Raw genomic sequence first — 15,276 nt, 5'->3', positions numbered from 1 at the left:
GTTACGATTAAACATAAAGACACATTAACTAGTTCCAGACATTCAATGATTTCACTGTTGGTGACTTTTCCTGGTTATTAACTACCTGACTGTAAGCATAATCTTCTCTATGTGGGACTAGGTCAGCTCTCGCATGTTTTAAGAAACTTGGGGTCACATTTTTCCAATCTATTATTCTTTATAAATGAGCTGTTTAAGAGAGTAAACAAAAAGTTGCAAAACTGCCTCTATTTTTGATTTGTACGAGGTTGATATCTAATACGTCATTTTTTACTCAAACTTATAGACCACTCTGTGAAAATATTCATAACAAATTACTACTGGAATAATATATTCGTAACAAATTACTACAGAAATAATTATTTTCCAAATCATCCATTCCCATAATATGTCTTCCACATCTATCATGAAGTAGAATATACAATGTTGCAATAGTCAAAAGTGTGTGTGCACATTATGCCCTAGCACAACAGCCATGAATAATTAAATCTCTTGTAACATAAATATTATCCAATAATAATGCCAGTTCAATGAAGATAAATTTGGTTCACAATAATTATATGCTCTTAGCCACTGTTTCTTTGCTACAAGTAATTTATACCTACCACAACAGCCATGAAGACTTGAATTTCTGGAAACACAAATATCCAATAACAACACCAGTTCACTCAAGATATACTTGGTAACAAGTGGTTCACACTAATTATATCCTCCTGCCTACTGTTTCTTTACTACAGGTAATCCCCCCCAGATAATCCTGTTTCTCATTTCAACCCTCAAACTTTACTGCAAGTTATTACATAAAAAAATTAAAAATAAGTACTTCTTGTACTCACCACTGTGAATAAGTTTATGGGCTTTTAAGCTATTTGACTGAGTAAATCGCGCATGGCATATATCACATTCATATGGTTTTTCTCCTGTGTGAATTCTGAGATGCCTCTTTAGTTTGAATGTGTCAGGACTTGCATATGTACAATGTGGACACTGTAACAGTGACAGATTGGTACAATATTAGAATGTGCTTTACTTGAATTACAAAGCTTTTTAATGTATTTAAAGTAAAAACTTAAGAATAACAAAGCAATGGACTATGCAAATGACAGAAGAAGAAACTATTTGCAAAGGCATGGAAATCTGTGAAATATTAACTTGATCAATGTAGGAAAAGACAGATTGTTACTTAGTGTAAAGAAGACACGGAAGTTGCAGACAGGCACAATTAAAAAGACACTCACATGTAGCTTTTGGCCACAGCCTCCGGCACGCGCGCGCACACACACACACACACACACACACACACACACACACACACACACACACACACACAAAAGCATGCACACCTTAACCTTACACACATATGAATGCCAATTCCAGCATCTCAGCCTGGAGATGCTGGAGTTGGCACTGTCTGCAACATGACGTGTCTTCTTTAAGGAAGTAGCAATCTGTTGTTTGCTACATTGTCGATATTCCTACTGGGAGTTTTCACTGTTTGATGTTAACATGACATATTTTATGATATTAGATTTACATTTTATATAAAAGAAATTAACAGTACAGCGTAACAAACAAAAAAACATATATACAGTTGTAATCATCTGTCAATGGCAACAATGGATAAGGATAACAACAGATCCTCTAAAAGCAGAAACAATACCAGGAATAAAAAGTATATGATTTGTTCAAATAAATTTTGAATAAAGAGCTGCAGAAGAAACTAGAAAATGAAATTTGGAAAGGCAGCCTGAAGTAATGAAATGAAGAAATGCTACCTAATCAAGGGCCATCTAAATTATCCACCAAAGACTTCAAGACAGCTGTATATACCACCACCAAAATTTTTATCACTAAAGTTCTTAGCAATTATGATAATACCTTATTAATGCTATACTAATATCAATGAAATAACTCATACTAAAAATTAATCTAAACGAGTGTGAATAGTAAGACACCAAATTGTTCTGTGTAAATTTGTGTTGCAAATGTGTAGTAATCAAATAATACAAATGCTTTCAGCACTGGTCTGATGCTGTTTTTATTTTACTAAACTGAAGTGCTCACCTGATAAGGTCTTTCGCCAGTATGGCATCTCATGTGATTCCTCATTTTGCTGAGTTCCACACTGGCATAGTCACAAATCGAACATTTGTGGGGTTTCTCGTGAGTGTGTCTGTACCGAACGTGTCTTACAAGTTCACCTGCGGAAATAACACAAAAAGTGTTGGCTCACCTGATAGGGTCTCTCACCAGTGTGGCATCGCACGTGGCGCTTCAATTTACTCAATTCCACGCTCGCATAATCACACTCTGAACATTTATGTGGTTTCTCATGTGTATGTCTGTACCGAACATGTCTTACGAGCTCACCTGTGGAAGACACCAAGGGCAATATTTTACAAAGTGGCATGCAGCCAACCCCAATTCAGCATACTGCCACTTCATTGAAAAATTCATGTTGCTACTTTCAGCAACTGTCACGTCTGAAAGAACGGCATACATAAAGCTTCAACCCAAATGGTGTTTTATACCATGCCTTTTATTGCTTCATTTTATTTCATTTTCACATGGGAAGAAACTCTACTACATCAATACTCTCCTGCCACACAGTTCTTTCAGAGTTACCTTTAAATTAGTGTGTATGCTGATTTAAGAACAGATATATTCGGTACAACACACATGCAATAAATAACAAAATAATTCATGGATGTGGGCAATGAATTTAAACAATTCCAGCCAGGTGTTGCTACTAGTGGCCCACCTCACGAAGACAGTGTTTGGCACATGCAGAAAATGTTCCTGTCTCTGGATAAAGGCAAAAATTCTATGTACAACATAACACTTATAGTTAATAGGCTTCATTCTACACTCACAAAAATGAATAAGTAATTAACAAGGTTGTACAGCACACTGCACCATCAGTTTCAAAAATCCCTTCATGAAATTCTCTTATGAAAAAAGAGTTCTATATAACAGCTTGAGAGAACATAAAAATGTGCTGGCCAATTTACAGAAGTTTCTGTTGCACACATAAAATGGCCCTGTGTCCACAGATGCAGCTTTTACATTCAACGTGGTATATTCTGCAACCCATATTAACACTCACTAAACTAAAGTGGGATTATAGTTCCTTTCCCCCTCTTACTTCTTTGCTAAGCTTAGGGAATATGGTTAACTGGTGTTTAAAGAAACAAGACATTCAGATGTTTTAGGGGTACATTCCTCTTCTCTGCTTCTAATCTCCTAGGATACAAAAGGAAAAATGCCGGTTTTGTGAAATATGAGGAGCTTCAATTCAATTTGTCATCTTTCTTTATTTTTAATTCCTGGCAAGTAACAGAATTTTATGTACGGCAAAATTAATTTAAATGATCATATTACCGACGTTACAGTGACAGCTTTATTAAAACTAAAATATCAATTCCAGTGTTTATTAAAATAATTGTATTGCCCTCCAGGAATGATGAAAGGGAATAACAGCACATGAAGATATTTTATCTATAGACTGCATCCACAGTCAGACCAGGAAACATAGTATTCAGAGCTTTCTTTCTCTTTGTCCAATAAAAAGAGAATTCCACAAATGCTTCAAGTTTTTGCAACACCCCACCACAAACCACCCCATAGCAAAACCAGAATATTCTTCCTCTTGTTTACAAGTACTGTTTAGCACCCTATAGCATTTGTGAAAATCCATACATATTATAAAAGTGTATGTATGTACATCCCACATCCCCTCCTGAACCACTGGATCAATTTAAAAAAAAAATCATAGAACGCATATCACTTACTATCTGGAAAGAACCACCTACCTCTTCAAGGGGTGCGGGTGAAAAAGCACAGCTTATGATGCACAAATAGCCAAACTTTATTTATCCAGTAATTGAGAATGAGAGCACTTAGTGACTTGCAACCAACTTTACACATTATTTCAAACTTTTACAAGACTTCTTCACACTCACACCCCCCCACAACACGATGAAGATGAAAGTTTATCGCTTGTTTCATTTTTGCTCTTAATGCAGTAAAACTGCTCCATCAGGCATGAGCTTTTAATTTATTACTTCTTTACTACTAACTCTATTTGCAACACATTTTGCAGACAGCATTCACATATACCACAGAATGTACTTACAAAAATATATCATTGTAGAATATATATTATGGGAGATATGATGTCAAACAACGAGTTGAGTGAAAAACTGTCACATCATGCATGATGTTTTAATTTATTACATCTTCACTACTAATTCTATTCACAACACATTTTGCAAGTAGTATCCCCATAGGCCACTGCAAAGGTACATCCCTGTTCAAGGCTTAGTTCAGAAGATATGACATGATAAAAAGACTGCTATAAATTTACACTTTCGGCCAAAAGGCCTTCTTCTCAAGTAGAAAACACACACACTTTCACACAAGTATAGCTCACACACGAATGACCACATTCTCTGGCCACTCAGGTCGAACTGCGCCTCGTGGCTGGTTGAGATATGGAGGAGGTTGAGGACAGGAGAGGGAGGGACAGCACAGTAGCAGCAGGGGAAGGTGCAGAGATGACGTGGAGACGGGATAGGGCTGTTAGATGTAGTTGGGATGTTTGAGGGAGGCAGAGATGAAGTGGGGAGGGGAATGGAAAAGACTAGAAGCAGAGGAGTGGAAAAAGACTAGTGCTGCTTTGTTGGAATAGAAGACTATGCAGTGCTGGAATGGGGTCAGAAAAGGTGATAAGGAGGTGAAGGCGAGGGCTAGCAAAGTTTAAGGCCAGAAGGGTTTCTGGAATGTACGATATATTACAGGGAGAGTTTCCCACCGGCACAATTCAGAAAAGCTGGTGTTGTTGGGAAGGATCCAGATGGTGCAGGCTGTGAAGCAGCCCTTGAAGTGAAGTACATTGTGTTGGGAAACATATTTAGCAACTGGGTGGTCCAGTTTGTTGATGGCCACTCATGCAGACAGACAACTTGTTGGTTGTCATGCCCATGTAGAAAGTAGCACAGGGGTTGCAGCTTAGTTTGTAGTTCATATGACTGCTTTCATAGGTAGCCCTGCCTTTGAATGGATAGGTAATGCCCATGATTGGACTGGAGTAGGCAATGGTGGGAAGATGTATGTGACAGGGCTTGCATCTAAGTCTATTGCAGGAATATGAGGCATGGGGCTGGGAGCAGGGGTTGAGTAGGGATGAACAAGGCTACTGTGTAGTTTTGTTGGGTCGTGGAATACCAGTGTGGGAGGGTTGGGAAGAATAGTGGGTAGGATATTCCTCATTTCAGGGTGTAGTCAAAACCACAGGCAAAGAATATGATTCAGCTGCCAGTCCTAGGTGCTACTGAGTCATGACAGGACTACTACTTTTTTGGCTGAACGGTGGGAATGTGGGAGGTGTTGCGGGACTGGAGGAAAGAGGCACAGGAGATATGTTTCTCTACAAGGTTGGGAGGGTAATTTCAGTCTGTGGAGGTCTCAACGAGACACTTGGTATATTTGGAGAGGGACAGCTCTTCACTACAGATGTGATGGCCACGGGTGGTTAGATTGAATGTAAGAGACTTCTTGGTATGGAATTGGTGGCAGCTGTTGTAGTAGAAGTACTGCTGGTGATTAGTAGGTTTGATATGGATGGAGGTGGACTGATGAGGCCATTCTTGAGGTGGAGGTCAACATCGAGGAAGATGTTTTACTGGATTGAGGAGACCCAAGTGAAGCGAATGACGGAGAAGATGTTGGGGTTCAGGAGGAACGTGAATAGGGTGTCCTCAGCCTCAGTCCAGGTTACAAATATGTCATCAGTTAATCCACACTAGGTGAGGGGTTTGAGATTTTAGGTGGTTAAGTAGTATTCCTCTAAACAGTCCATGAATACACTGGCACAGGATGGTGTCATCTGGGCGCCCATTGCTGTACCACTGATTTGTTTGTAAGTGATGCCTGCATAGGTGAAGCAATTGTGGATGAAGATGTAGTTGATCATTATGACTGGGAAGGAGGTTGTATGTTTTGTACGTTGAGTGTGAGTCAGGTGTTGGGAGTGTAGGCAATGGTAGGGGTGGGGGGTGAGGGAGAGGCCACTGCCTCTGGGCACTGAGGCCTGTCTGACTGTGTGCAACGTGATGTGGACAGCAATCGGCTGGCGTGGGTGCTAGAGATAAGGAGGAGGCATGGAACAGGCAAGGTGCAATTTGGGGAAGACACTGCTAGCTGTGGGAGGGTGCAGGGACATCCCACAGCCCAGCACATTACTGATCACGTCAGATGCATTTGCAGTCAGGAAGGCCGCAGTGCCAGAAGACAGCAGGTGTGTGTGTGTGTGTGTGTGTGTGTGTGTGTGTGTTTTCTATTTTGGAAGAAGGACTTTGTCGAAAAGCTTAATTATTTTAGCAGTCTTTTTCATTGTTTTGTTTGGGACTATCTGGTGGATAGTAATCTATCCTTTACACATTGTTAACATTCCACCCAGAACTTTCCATTGTTTGATTTGTTTCACAGAGTTGTATTTACAGCAACATGTTGTAAACTACGATAATGACTGGACATTCAATTTTCCTATCGGGGTTTTCATAATTACAAACACTGATTTATCTTTTTAAAAAGAGTGGATGCATTTCATACATAAAATTACACTTTTTTCCCCACTACATTCCTAATCTATAAAACATGATTCGGAATATTCTACACAAAAGAATTGTAATACCAGGTCAGTAACAACACAGTTTTGCTGACAAAAGGAGACACTATGACCCTTGTATAACCCTATCTTGCATACCGGTATGTACCGATTTTAGATGGTAACAAAGTTGCCACACAACAGTACCATGTGATTCTGCAGCAGTTCTGATGTTCCAGAACGAACTGAGTAATTATTATGTAATCTATAAAGTTTCCTCCTACATGTCATCTGTGTAACATACCATGCTTCATTATTTAATGAAAATTTTCCAGTTTCCCAATCTATTGGGACACCTAAATGTTTGTCCTCTGCCTTTAATATACGACACAAATAATGGACAAGTTGTCCCTTTCATCTTTTTCATTTTTAGCTTTATTGTGAATTGGCTTAGTAAATTCTAAGTAACTGTTACAAAACAGTGTAGGTGTCAAACATACAAGTTGCCAGTACTGACAAACATTTGAGGGAGAGTTTGTCTTAACATTTACAACAAAATTAGTGACAGAATGCATTTAATGTTGTACTTTTAAGTTTTGGGGAGGCCTTTCTTATTAACTGATACAGAAATTAATTCTAACTAAACAGTGTATTTTGTCAATAACATAGTATGAAGGTTTTTAATGTGCACAGATAAAATGTTGCAAGAGAAATAGTATACATGACTGTTTCCTACTGATATTTCTTTCACCAGGCAGCATTGCAACAAATTTTTGATAGGGAAAAAATGTAAGGAGGATTACAGTTTAACGTCTTCTTGACATCAAGGTGCTTGCATAAGAAGCTGTAGCTTTGGTGAACAAGTACAGGGTAAGGAATCAGCAATGGCCTCACATAAAGAATCACACTGGTCAGTTATGAGACAAAATGGCTTATCAAAACTGACCTTCAGGTGAAATCTACAGAGCCACTGACATAAATAAAAAGAACACACTACCCTGCTTTCAGAAGACTTCCCCAACATACCCCTTTCTCCTACCCACCAAAGGAATTATTAGAGCTGAAAGTTAGACAGTGTGTCTATTGGCAGTACTATACATTTCACCTCCTGCAGCTAGTAAGTACTGGCTAGCAATTCTATTTCACAACTTATTAAAGAATGGAAAGTCCAGAATGGAATAACAATATGGAAAGGACAGACTGCTACTCACTATGTAAATGATGCACTGAGTCGCAGATAGGTACAACGAAAAAAAACACACACACACACACACACACACACACACGGCCATTGTCTCAGAGCCCAACTATGCCTGCATCTAACAAACAAACAATCGCTGGGATGGGTGATGGGGGTAAGGAGGAGGAAGCGGAAGCATGAGGCGGAGGGAGAAGAATAGCAGGGTACAAATGCGGGGAAGATACTAGTGCAGCCTGGCGGAGTGTGCAGGGATTTGATGGGGACAGGATAGGGCTGTTAGTTGCAATGTTGGGAGTCTGTGCTGAGGGAAAAGAGGGAGGGGGGGGGGGGGGGGGTAGAGGAGGAGGGAGAAGAGTGAGGAGAGAAGTAGAGAATGGGAAAGGACTTGTGCTTTAGTGGAGTAGAAGATATATGTAGTACTGGAGTGGAAGCAGTGAAGGGGATAGGTGGGTAGGAGACAGAGACTAACAAAGATACAGGCCAGAGGGGTTACAGGAATGAAGGATATGTTGTAGGGAGAGTTCTCACCTGCAACTGTACAATTCAGAAAAGCTGATGTCAGCAGAAAAAATCCGGATGACACAGGATATATAGCAGTCACTAAAGTGAAGCATATCATGTTCAGAAACTGGGTGGTCTAGCTGTCTTTTGACCACAGTTTAGCACTGGCCATCCATGCAGATGGACAAGTTGTTAGCTGTCACAATCAGACAGAAAGTGGCATAGTGGGTGTAGCTAAAAAGATCACATGGCTGCTTTCACAGGTAGCCCTGCCTCTGATGGAATAGGAGATATCTGTGACAGGACTGGAGTAGCTGTAGTTGGAAGACATATGGGACAGGTCTTTCATCTAGGTCTTCTGCACAGATATGAGACATGAGGCAACTGGTTGGCAGCAGAAGTGCAGTAGTTACAAACAAAATACTGCTTTCTACATGGCCATGACTACTAGCAAACTTTCTGCATGCATGAATGGCTGTCACCAAACTGTGGCTAAGGGACATCTGGAACATACAGTTGTTGAACATGCTACGCAATATGATGCACTTCACTTTGACTGTTACATAGCCCAGGCCATCTTGATTATCCCTACCTACACCAGCTTTTCTGAATTGTACAGGTGGAAGCTCTCCGTACAACATATCCTTCATTCCTGTAACCCCTGTGGCCTATACCATTGTTGGTCGCAGTCTCCCACCCACCTATCCCCTTCCCTGTTCCCACTCCAGTACTACATATATATATGTCTTCAATCCAGCCAGTGCACCTGTAACTCTTTTCCCCTTCTTTACTTCTCTCTCTCTCTCTCTCTCTCTCTCTCTCTATCTATCTCTCTTTCGCAACCCCCACCCCCACCTCCTCCGCTCCCAGCACAGCCTCCCGACACTGCATCTGACAGCCCTATCCTGTTCCCACCAGGTCCCTGCATGCTCCACCAGGCAGCAGCAGCCTGTAACTTGCTATCTTTGCTCCTCCCCATCTCATAACTCCTCCTATTTCCACCACCCCTGTGTGTTTGCACAGGTACTGATAATGTGGGGAGTTCTCTAAAGAAATGTATTTAATATAAGATGACCTATTGTGAAGATGTTCTGGGAATGGTCTCAAGTACCGAGCGAGGTGGCGCAGTGGTTAGACACTGGACTCGCATTCGGGAGGACGATGGTTCAATCCCGCGTCCGGGCATCCTGATTTAGGATTTCCATGATTTCCCTAAATCGCTTCAGGCAAATGCCGGGATGATTCCTTTGAAAGGGCACGGCCGACTTCCTTCCCCGTCCTTCCCTAATCCGATGAGACCGATGACCTCGATGTCTGGTCTCTTTCCGCAAAGAACCCAAGAACCCCAATGGTCTCAAGTAATATGCGAAACCAATGGCATAGTTGCTCTCTATTTCACCATGTACAACTTGAAATTTTCAAATATTTTAACAAATTTAACACCATACACAGAAAAATGTTTGTTACCTACTACTGACCCTCTTTGAACCACAAACAAATAGTTTATGCCACTAAAAATGACAACATATGGAAAATACTTTCCAATGCAACATCAGAATAAGACAAAGAAACTTCATCACTGGTCCATTTTTTTATATTTATGTGGAGACTTATTAATTAAAAAAAGGGGTATAAAGGTAAATTTGCACATGGAAGGTTAGGACAACTAAGGATCAAACAGGGCAAGAATGTCTGAAAAAACTGAAGAGTCACTTGTTGATAAAATTATACTAATCCATATTTTTTTATATGTTCATCTGACACACTGCATTTTTTTCTGGTTAAATAATGTTTTCTTTTCATTGCTTTTAGTAAAACCCTTGTTCTGATAGTACTCTTGCATTTATGAGTGAGAAGTGTAATGTTTATTTAAAAAATAAGCTGACAGATATTATTTACCTGATGTTGTAAAAGCACTGTCACAAAATTTACAACGGTGAGGCTTAGTGCCAGTATGTGTATTGACATGGTTCTGAAGAGATGCTAAAGTTTTGAATCCTCTTTCACAAACACTGCACTTGTGTGGCCGTTCCTCAGAGTGTGACTTCATGTGGCGGGAAAGTAAGTATCTGAAACAGTATAAATTTGTCAGAAATTGCATCCCTCTTGTCTACTGCAGGTTACTTGTTGGAATATGACATTCTGAGGATAAAGTCTCACCTTTTTGGGCTTGTGTAATTGCAATAATTACACATATGAGCTTGTGTTACAGTCTGTGACTTCTTGGGCAAGATTTTAATAATCTTAGTTTTGTCGTCTTCATCACCTGACTCCTGAAATCAACAAAATTAATGTGAAACAGGGGTCCACAAATATTTTTTAGTGCTGAATGAACTAATTCAAAAGCACATACCATTGCAATCCCACCTTCTTCACCTTCGTCAAAGTCATAGACAGTGAGATCTTGGTCATCAGTTTTGTCATCCTTTTCATCAGGTTGCTGCACAATGAGAACATATGAGACCTCTCCTGGATTTGTATCTGATGGTACTATTGTGACTGTCTGATATGTATCTGTTGTGTTTAGAATCATACTAGTATCAGCTCCATTGGCAGTCACAGCCTAGAAAGATGTAATTTTGTCACTCAAATGCATCTCACAATTAATAAATTAATAAATAAATAAATAAATAAAAATAAAGAAGACAAAACAATTTTGGGAAAAAACTTTTGAAATGTCCAAAATTACAAAGGAGGATGTAAAAATTCTTCTCAGTGATTTCAACGCACAAATTGGAAAAAGAGAGGAAAAATATATATTCAAAAAAACCTAATTGTTGTTGTTGTTGTTGTTGTTGTTGTGGTCTTCAGTCCTGAGATTGGTTTGATGCAGCTCTCCATGCTACTCTATCCTGTGCAAGCTTCTTCACCTCCCAGTACCTACTGCAACCTACATCCTTCTGAATCTGTTTAGTGTATTCATCTCTTGGTCTCCCTCTACGATTTTTACCCACCACGCTGCCCTCCAGTACTAAATTGGTGATCCCTTGATGCCTTAGTACATGTCCTACCAACCAAAAAACCCTATGAAACAAAAAACATGGCAATCCCCAATCCTTTAGGTAGCTGAATTTCAAATAGACCGTGCTGCAATCTCCTCTGATTTCCAAAGGGAAATAAATGACGTTCAGTTCCGCAGAGAGGAAAATGTAGATTCTGTCCACTATCTAACTGGAGTCAGAATTTAATTCACACCAAAAAGGGAAATGTTGAAAGAAAAGACCATTAATTCCCCAATTTGATATGAAAAAATTCAAGAATCAAAAATTACAGAAGCATGGGAAAAAAAACAACCTACAAACAGCTGGAGAAATTTCCAAACAAAAATTATACAAATGGCAAGAGAACTGATCCCATTAAAGAAAAAAGTCCAAATTGTGATAACACAGTAAAAGAGAGACAACGAGCCTTCTTAAACTACGATTGGGACAAATCAGAAACCACCATAAGAGAAATTTTTTGAAGTCAGAAAACAAACAGCTAAAATACTTTGACAAACTAAAAGAAAATATCTTAACGAACATTTAAAATTAGTCGAAGAAGACTTTAGGAACCACAAAACACACGACTTTCACAAAACATTTGCAAATCAAATCAAAGGATACACTCCATGAAACCTCTGTTCCACGAAACAAGACGGAAAACTGAGACTAACTAACAAAGAAAATTGTCAAGACTTAGCCAAATATTTCCAAAAACTTCTAAAGTGCTCACAGCCAAGTACGAGATTCCCCAGATTAAAACAGGATTACAACCAGAACAAACCAATGAAAGCTCAACTGAGTCCAAATTCCTTAAAAGAAATCACTCAAGTCACCCAAAAAATTTGGCAGCCAGAAAATATTCCAGACGATTGGAAATGTTCACTTGCAAAAAGGGAGAGAGATCAGATGTAAACAAGTACAGAGGCATTTCACTTTTGCTGGTCACTTACAAAATTCTATTCATCTGTGTCCTAAGGAGGGCACAAGAACATCTAGAACATACAATTTCAAATACCAAGCAGGCTTTCGACCAAACAGATCATGCCCAGAACAGAACTTTAATCTTAAAACTATTTTAAAAATTAAACCAATCACACCGAAACCAATAGTCTGCAAAAGAAGCATATGATTCTATAAACAAACAATCTCTATGCAATATTCTAAAAGAATGAGAACCATACATCCAAACTTGAAATCTGATTGAACACATACTGACAGAAACCAAATCAAAAATTAAATTTATAGATGAAATTTCAGAACCATTCTTAGAACAGCAGTAAGACAGGAAATGGGATCTCACCTCTACAATTAAGCATACTTTTAGACAAAGGAATGAAAGAATGTGAAATGGAACTAAGAAAACAAAACTTTTGGAAGCCAATCAAACTAGGAAGAGGTCAAGGAAAATTGAACATTCCATATTTAGGGTTTTCAGATGACTAAGTGATTCTAACTGACAGTAAAGGAACAGCAGCAAAACAAATCAAGACCCTCAAAGAAAGTGCAGAGAAGGCTTGCCTGCAAATCACTTTTGAGAAGACTGAATTCATATGTTCCAAGTTGGATATCTGGAAACTTAAAACAAATTATAGTGAAATCAACAGAATGAAACACTAAGTATCTTGATGAAATTATTGAACCAACAGGTCTAGATATTAGAAAAATTCTGGGATCACGATAGACACAAGATTGATACAGTCTGCAAACCTTCGAGACAACACAAAAAATATCAAACATTGAAATTGATATCAGAAAGAGACGAATAAAGTTCTATGGACACCTAGACAGATTACCTGGAAACAGACTAACAAAACGTCAATTGGACTATGTGACATCACTTAAAGCATCAATACCCTGGGTAACTGAAGTTAAGAAGGATTTGACAAAAACAAAAATTGACGTAAAAAACTCATCAGACATGAATACATTCAGAAGTGAAATTGAAGAGTGGAAGTTTACTCCAGAGACGGAACCAAAACCATACTGACCAGTGGACCAAAGAAGGAACAAAAGAAGTCTTTCGGGGAGAAAATGAAGAAACACTGAAAAAATAATAAGAACCCTAAGAAAGACTGAAAATTACCTGCTTATTATTATTATTATTATTATTATTATTATTATTACACTGTTATAATTGGAACAGTGTGTGATACAAACTATGACTTTCAAAACAAAGGGCTCATGGTTACTAACACTAAACTAAGTAAATAAATAGGAAATAATCCTAAATTCCTTAATTTTCAACAAATTAGAAACAATGTGGTAAACTTGTCACTCATGCTGACACTTTAGAAAATGAGACAAAAAGTTGCCATGACATTCCTCTGGAAAGTCAATTACTCATTGCTATAAAATTCTGAAATTTACTATACAAGACAGTGGAAAAATAAAAGTTCACTGTAAGCAGTATTTGAATTCGGAATACTAACCGTCTTGTGAAATATAAGATTGTTCCATGAAAGGTTGGGCAAACTACCATATGTCAATAACTTGCTGACATGATATTACAGGCTTTCCTGGCAAATCAACAGTTTCTATTGCTCTCAGATGTCCAGACAGGTTCAGTTGTTTATGTAACACACAATATGTCAACAGCTTACCTTGCCGCACCTTCAAGTGATACCTGTAGAATGAATGTCTTTGCTACATCTTGCCCTCTTTATACTCTTATTGCTACCCACCCCTTCCCTCACTACCCAATCACATGGTGCATCGGGCGGAGTGATGGGGGAATGCGATTGTCATGTACTGGATATGAGATTCAGCCCCTCAGTGCTTATGAGGCCCCCGCAGGGTGCGGAAGTTGCTCTTGGCTGATGTTGTGACTCCAGTCGGCTGAGTGCTGATACCGTGCTTTACTGAGAGTGTACCTACTGATCAGGTCACTCACATTGCAACATCCACACTTACACACTTAGAATACAGACCCAAGACAATGAGGTCTGCCATAACACTATTGCAACTGCAGATTTTGTTGGTTGTTCAAGTTTAGAGCATCTCCTGTGCTCCTTCTACCTTTCTTTGACTGTCTGCACAGTCCACCTGATGTATGCGTTTCTGCCTTTGCATTTATGGACCGGAAGTCATCCTTCACTGTCCCTAACAGAGTACGCTTTTTGAGGGTAGACAGAAAACACATCTGATGTTACACTGAATCAAGATTCTGGTGATATTGTTTGATACTTTATCGGTGTATGACAAATACGCCACTGTCGTGCTCCTCGTCGTTTTCTATTTGCTGGGCCTGTGTCTTCTGTCTGGAAGCACATCTGATTTGTCTTCCCCCACATTCATTTTCTTGAATAAGCTGTTAAGGTGGCTGCGCAGCCTTGGTAGGCTTTCTTTATCCTTCATTGCATGGACAGATGATGGCAGCTGGAGGCATGGAAATACAAATCAGTGTCGGTGGTTTTCCAGTACATACTGTGTACTATACAATTGTGCACTTTATGCCTGACTAGGGCATCCAGAAAAGGGTGTTCATCATTCCATTCCTCCTGCATAGCAAATTTGATCTTGTGGCACAGAGACTTCAGATCTTGGAGAAACCCTGGAAGCCTTTCACTTCCATGTGGCCATACAACAAATGTGTCATCAATATACCTGAAAAAGGATGTCATCTTCAATGTAGCTTTTTCCAGAGCTTTCTCTTCAAAATCCTCCATGAATAACTTTGCCACAACCAGTCACAGAGGGCATATCAAGGCGATGCCTCCGTTTGTTCATAATAGTTAACACCAATGAGAAAGAATGTAGATATGAGGGTGAATTTGAGGAAGTTAGTCATTGCTGAGGCAATTGGCAACTGCCACTATGGTGAAAAGGGAAACCACATCAAAGCCCACTATAAGGCGCTGGTTACAAAGGTGTAGAGCATACATTTACCAATGTAGGGGCTTAACGCTGCTGTCACCTGTTTGGCTGGCTGGTAGGTAGCTTAATTCTTACCAGGTAGATGAAGCTAAATTAATGCTAGCTAAAAG

The 15,276-nt window shown here is 39.3% G+C and overlaps 1 protein-coding gene across 11 annotated transcripts in view; it reads right to left on the bottom strand.

The window, feature by feature from the left end:
* LOC124612799 (transcriptional repressor CTCFL) overlaps positions 1-15,276 on the bottom strand; it is a 146,217-nt gene that overhangs the window by 103,770 nt on the left and 27,171 nt on the right. For 10 of the 11 annotated variants that reach the window (XM_047141203.1, XM_047141208.1, XM_047141211.1 and 7 more), the window contains 5 exons: positions 10,663-10,872; positions 10,470-10,582; positions 10,209-10,378; positions 2,234-2,370; positions 837-987 (listed from right to left, as the gene is read on the bottom strand). In XM_047141203.1, coding sequence (XP_046997159.1) covers positions 837-987; positions 2,234-2,370; positions 10,209-10,378; positions 10,470-10,582; positions 10,663-10,872 — 781 coding nt within the window. Of the gene's footprint in view, positions 1-836; positions 988-2,064; positions 2,202-2,233; positions 2,371-10,208; positions 10,379-10,469; positions 10,583-10,662; positions 10,873-15,276 lie in introns of all 11 variants that reach the window. The other variant, XM_047141206.1, reaches the window with a different exon arrangement.

The sequence above is a fragment of the Schistocerca americana genome, chromosome 4, assembly GCF_021461395.2.
Source record: "Schistocerca americana isolate TAMUIC-IGC-003095 chromosome 4, iqSchAmer2.1, whole genome shotgun sequence".
NCBI lineage: Eukaryota > Metazoa > Arthropoda > Insecta > Orthoptera > Acrididae > Schistocerca > Schistocerca americana.
This window is presented reverse-complemented; position numbering and strand designations above follow the sequence as displayed.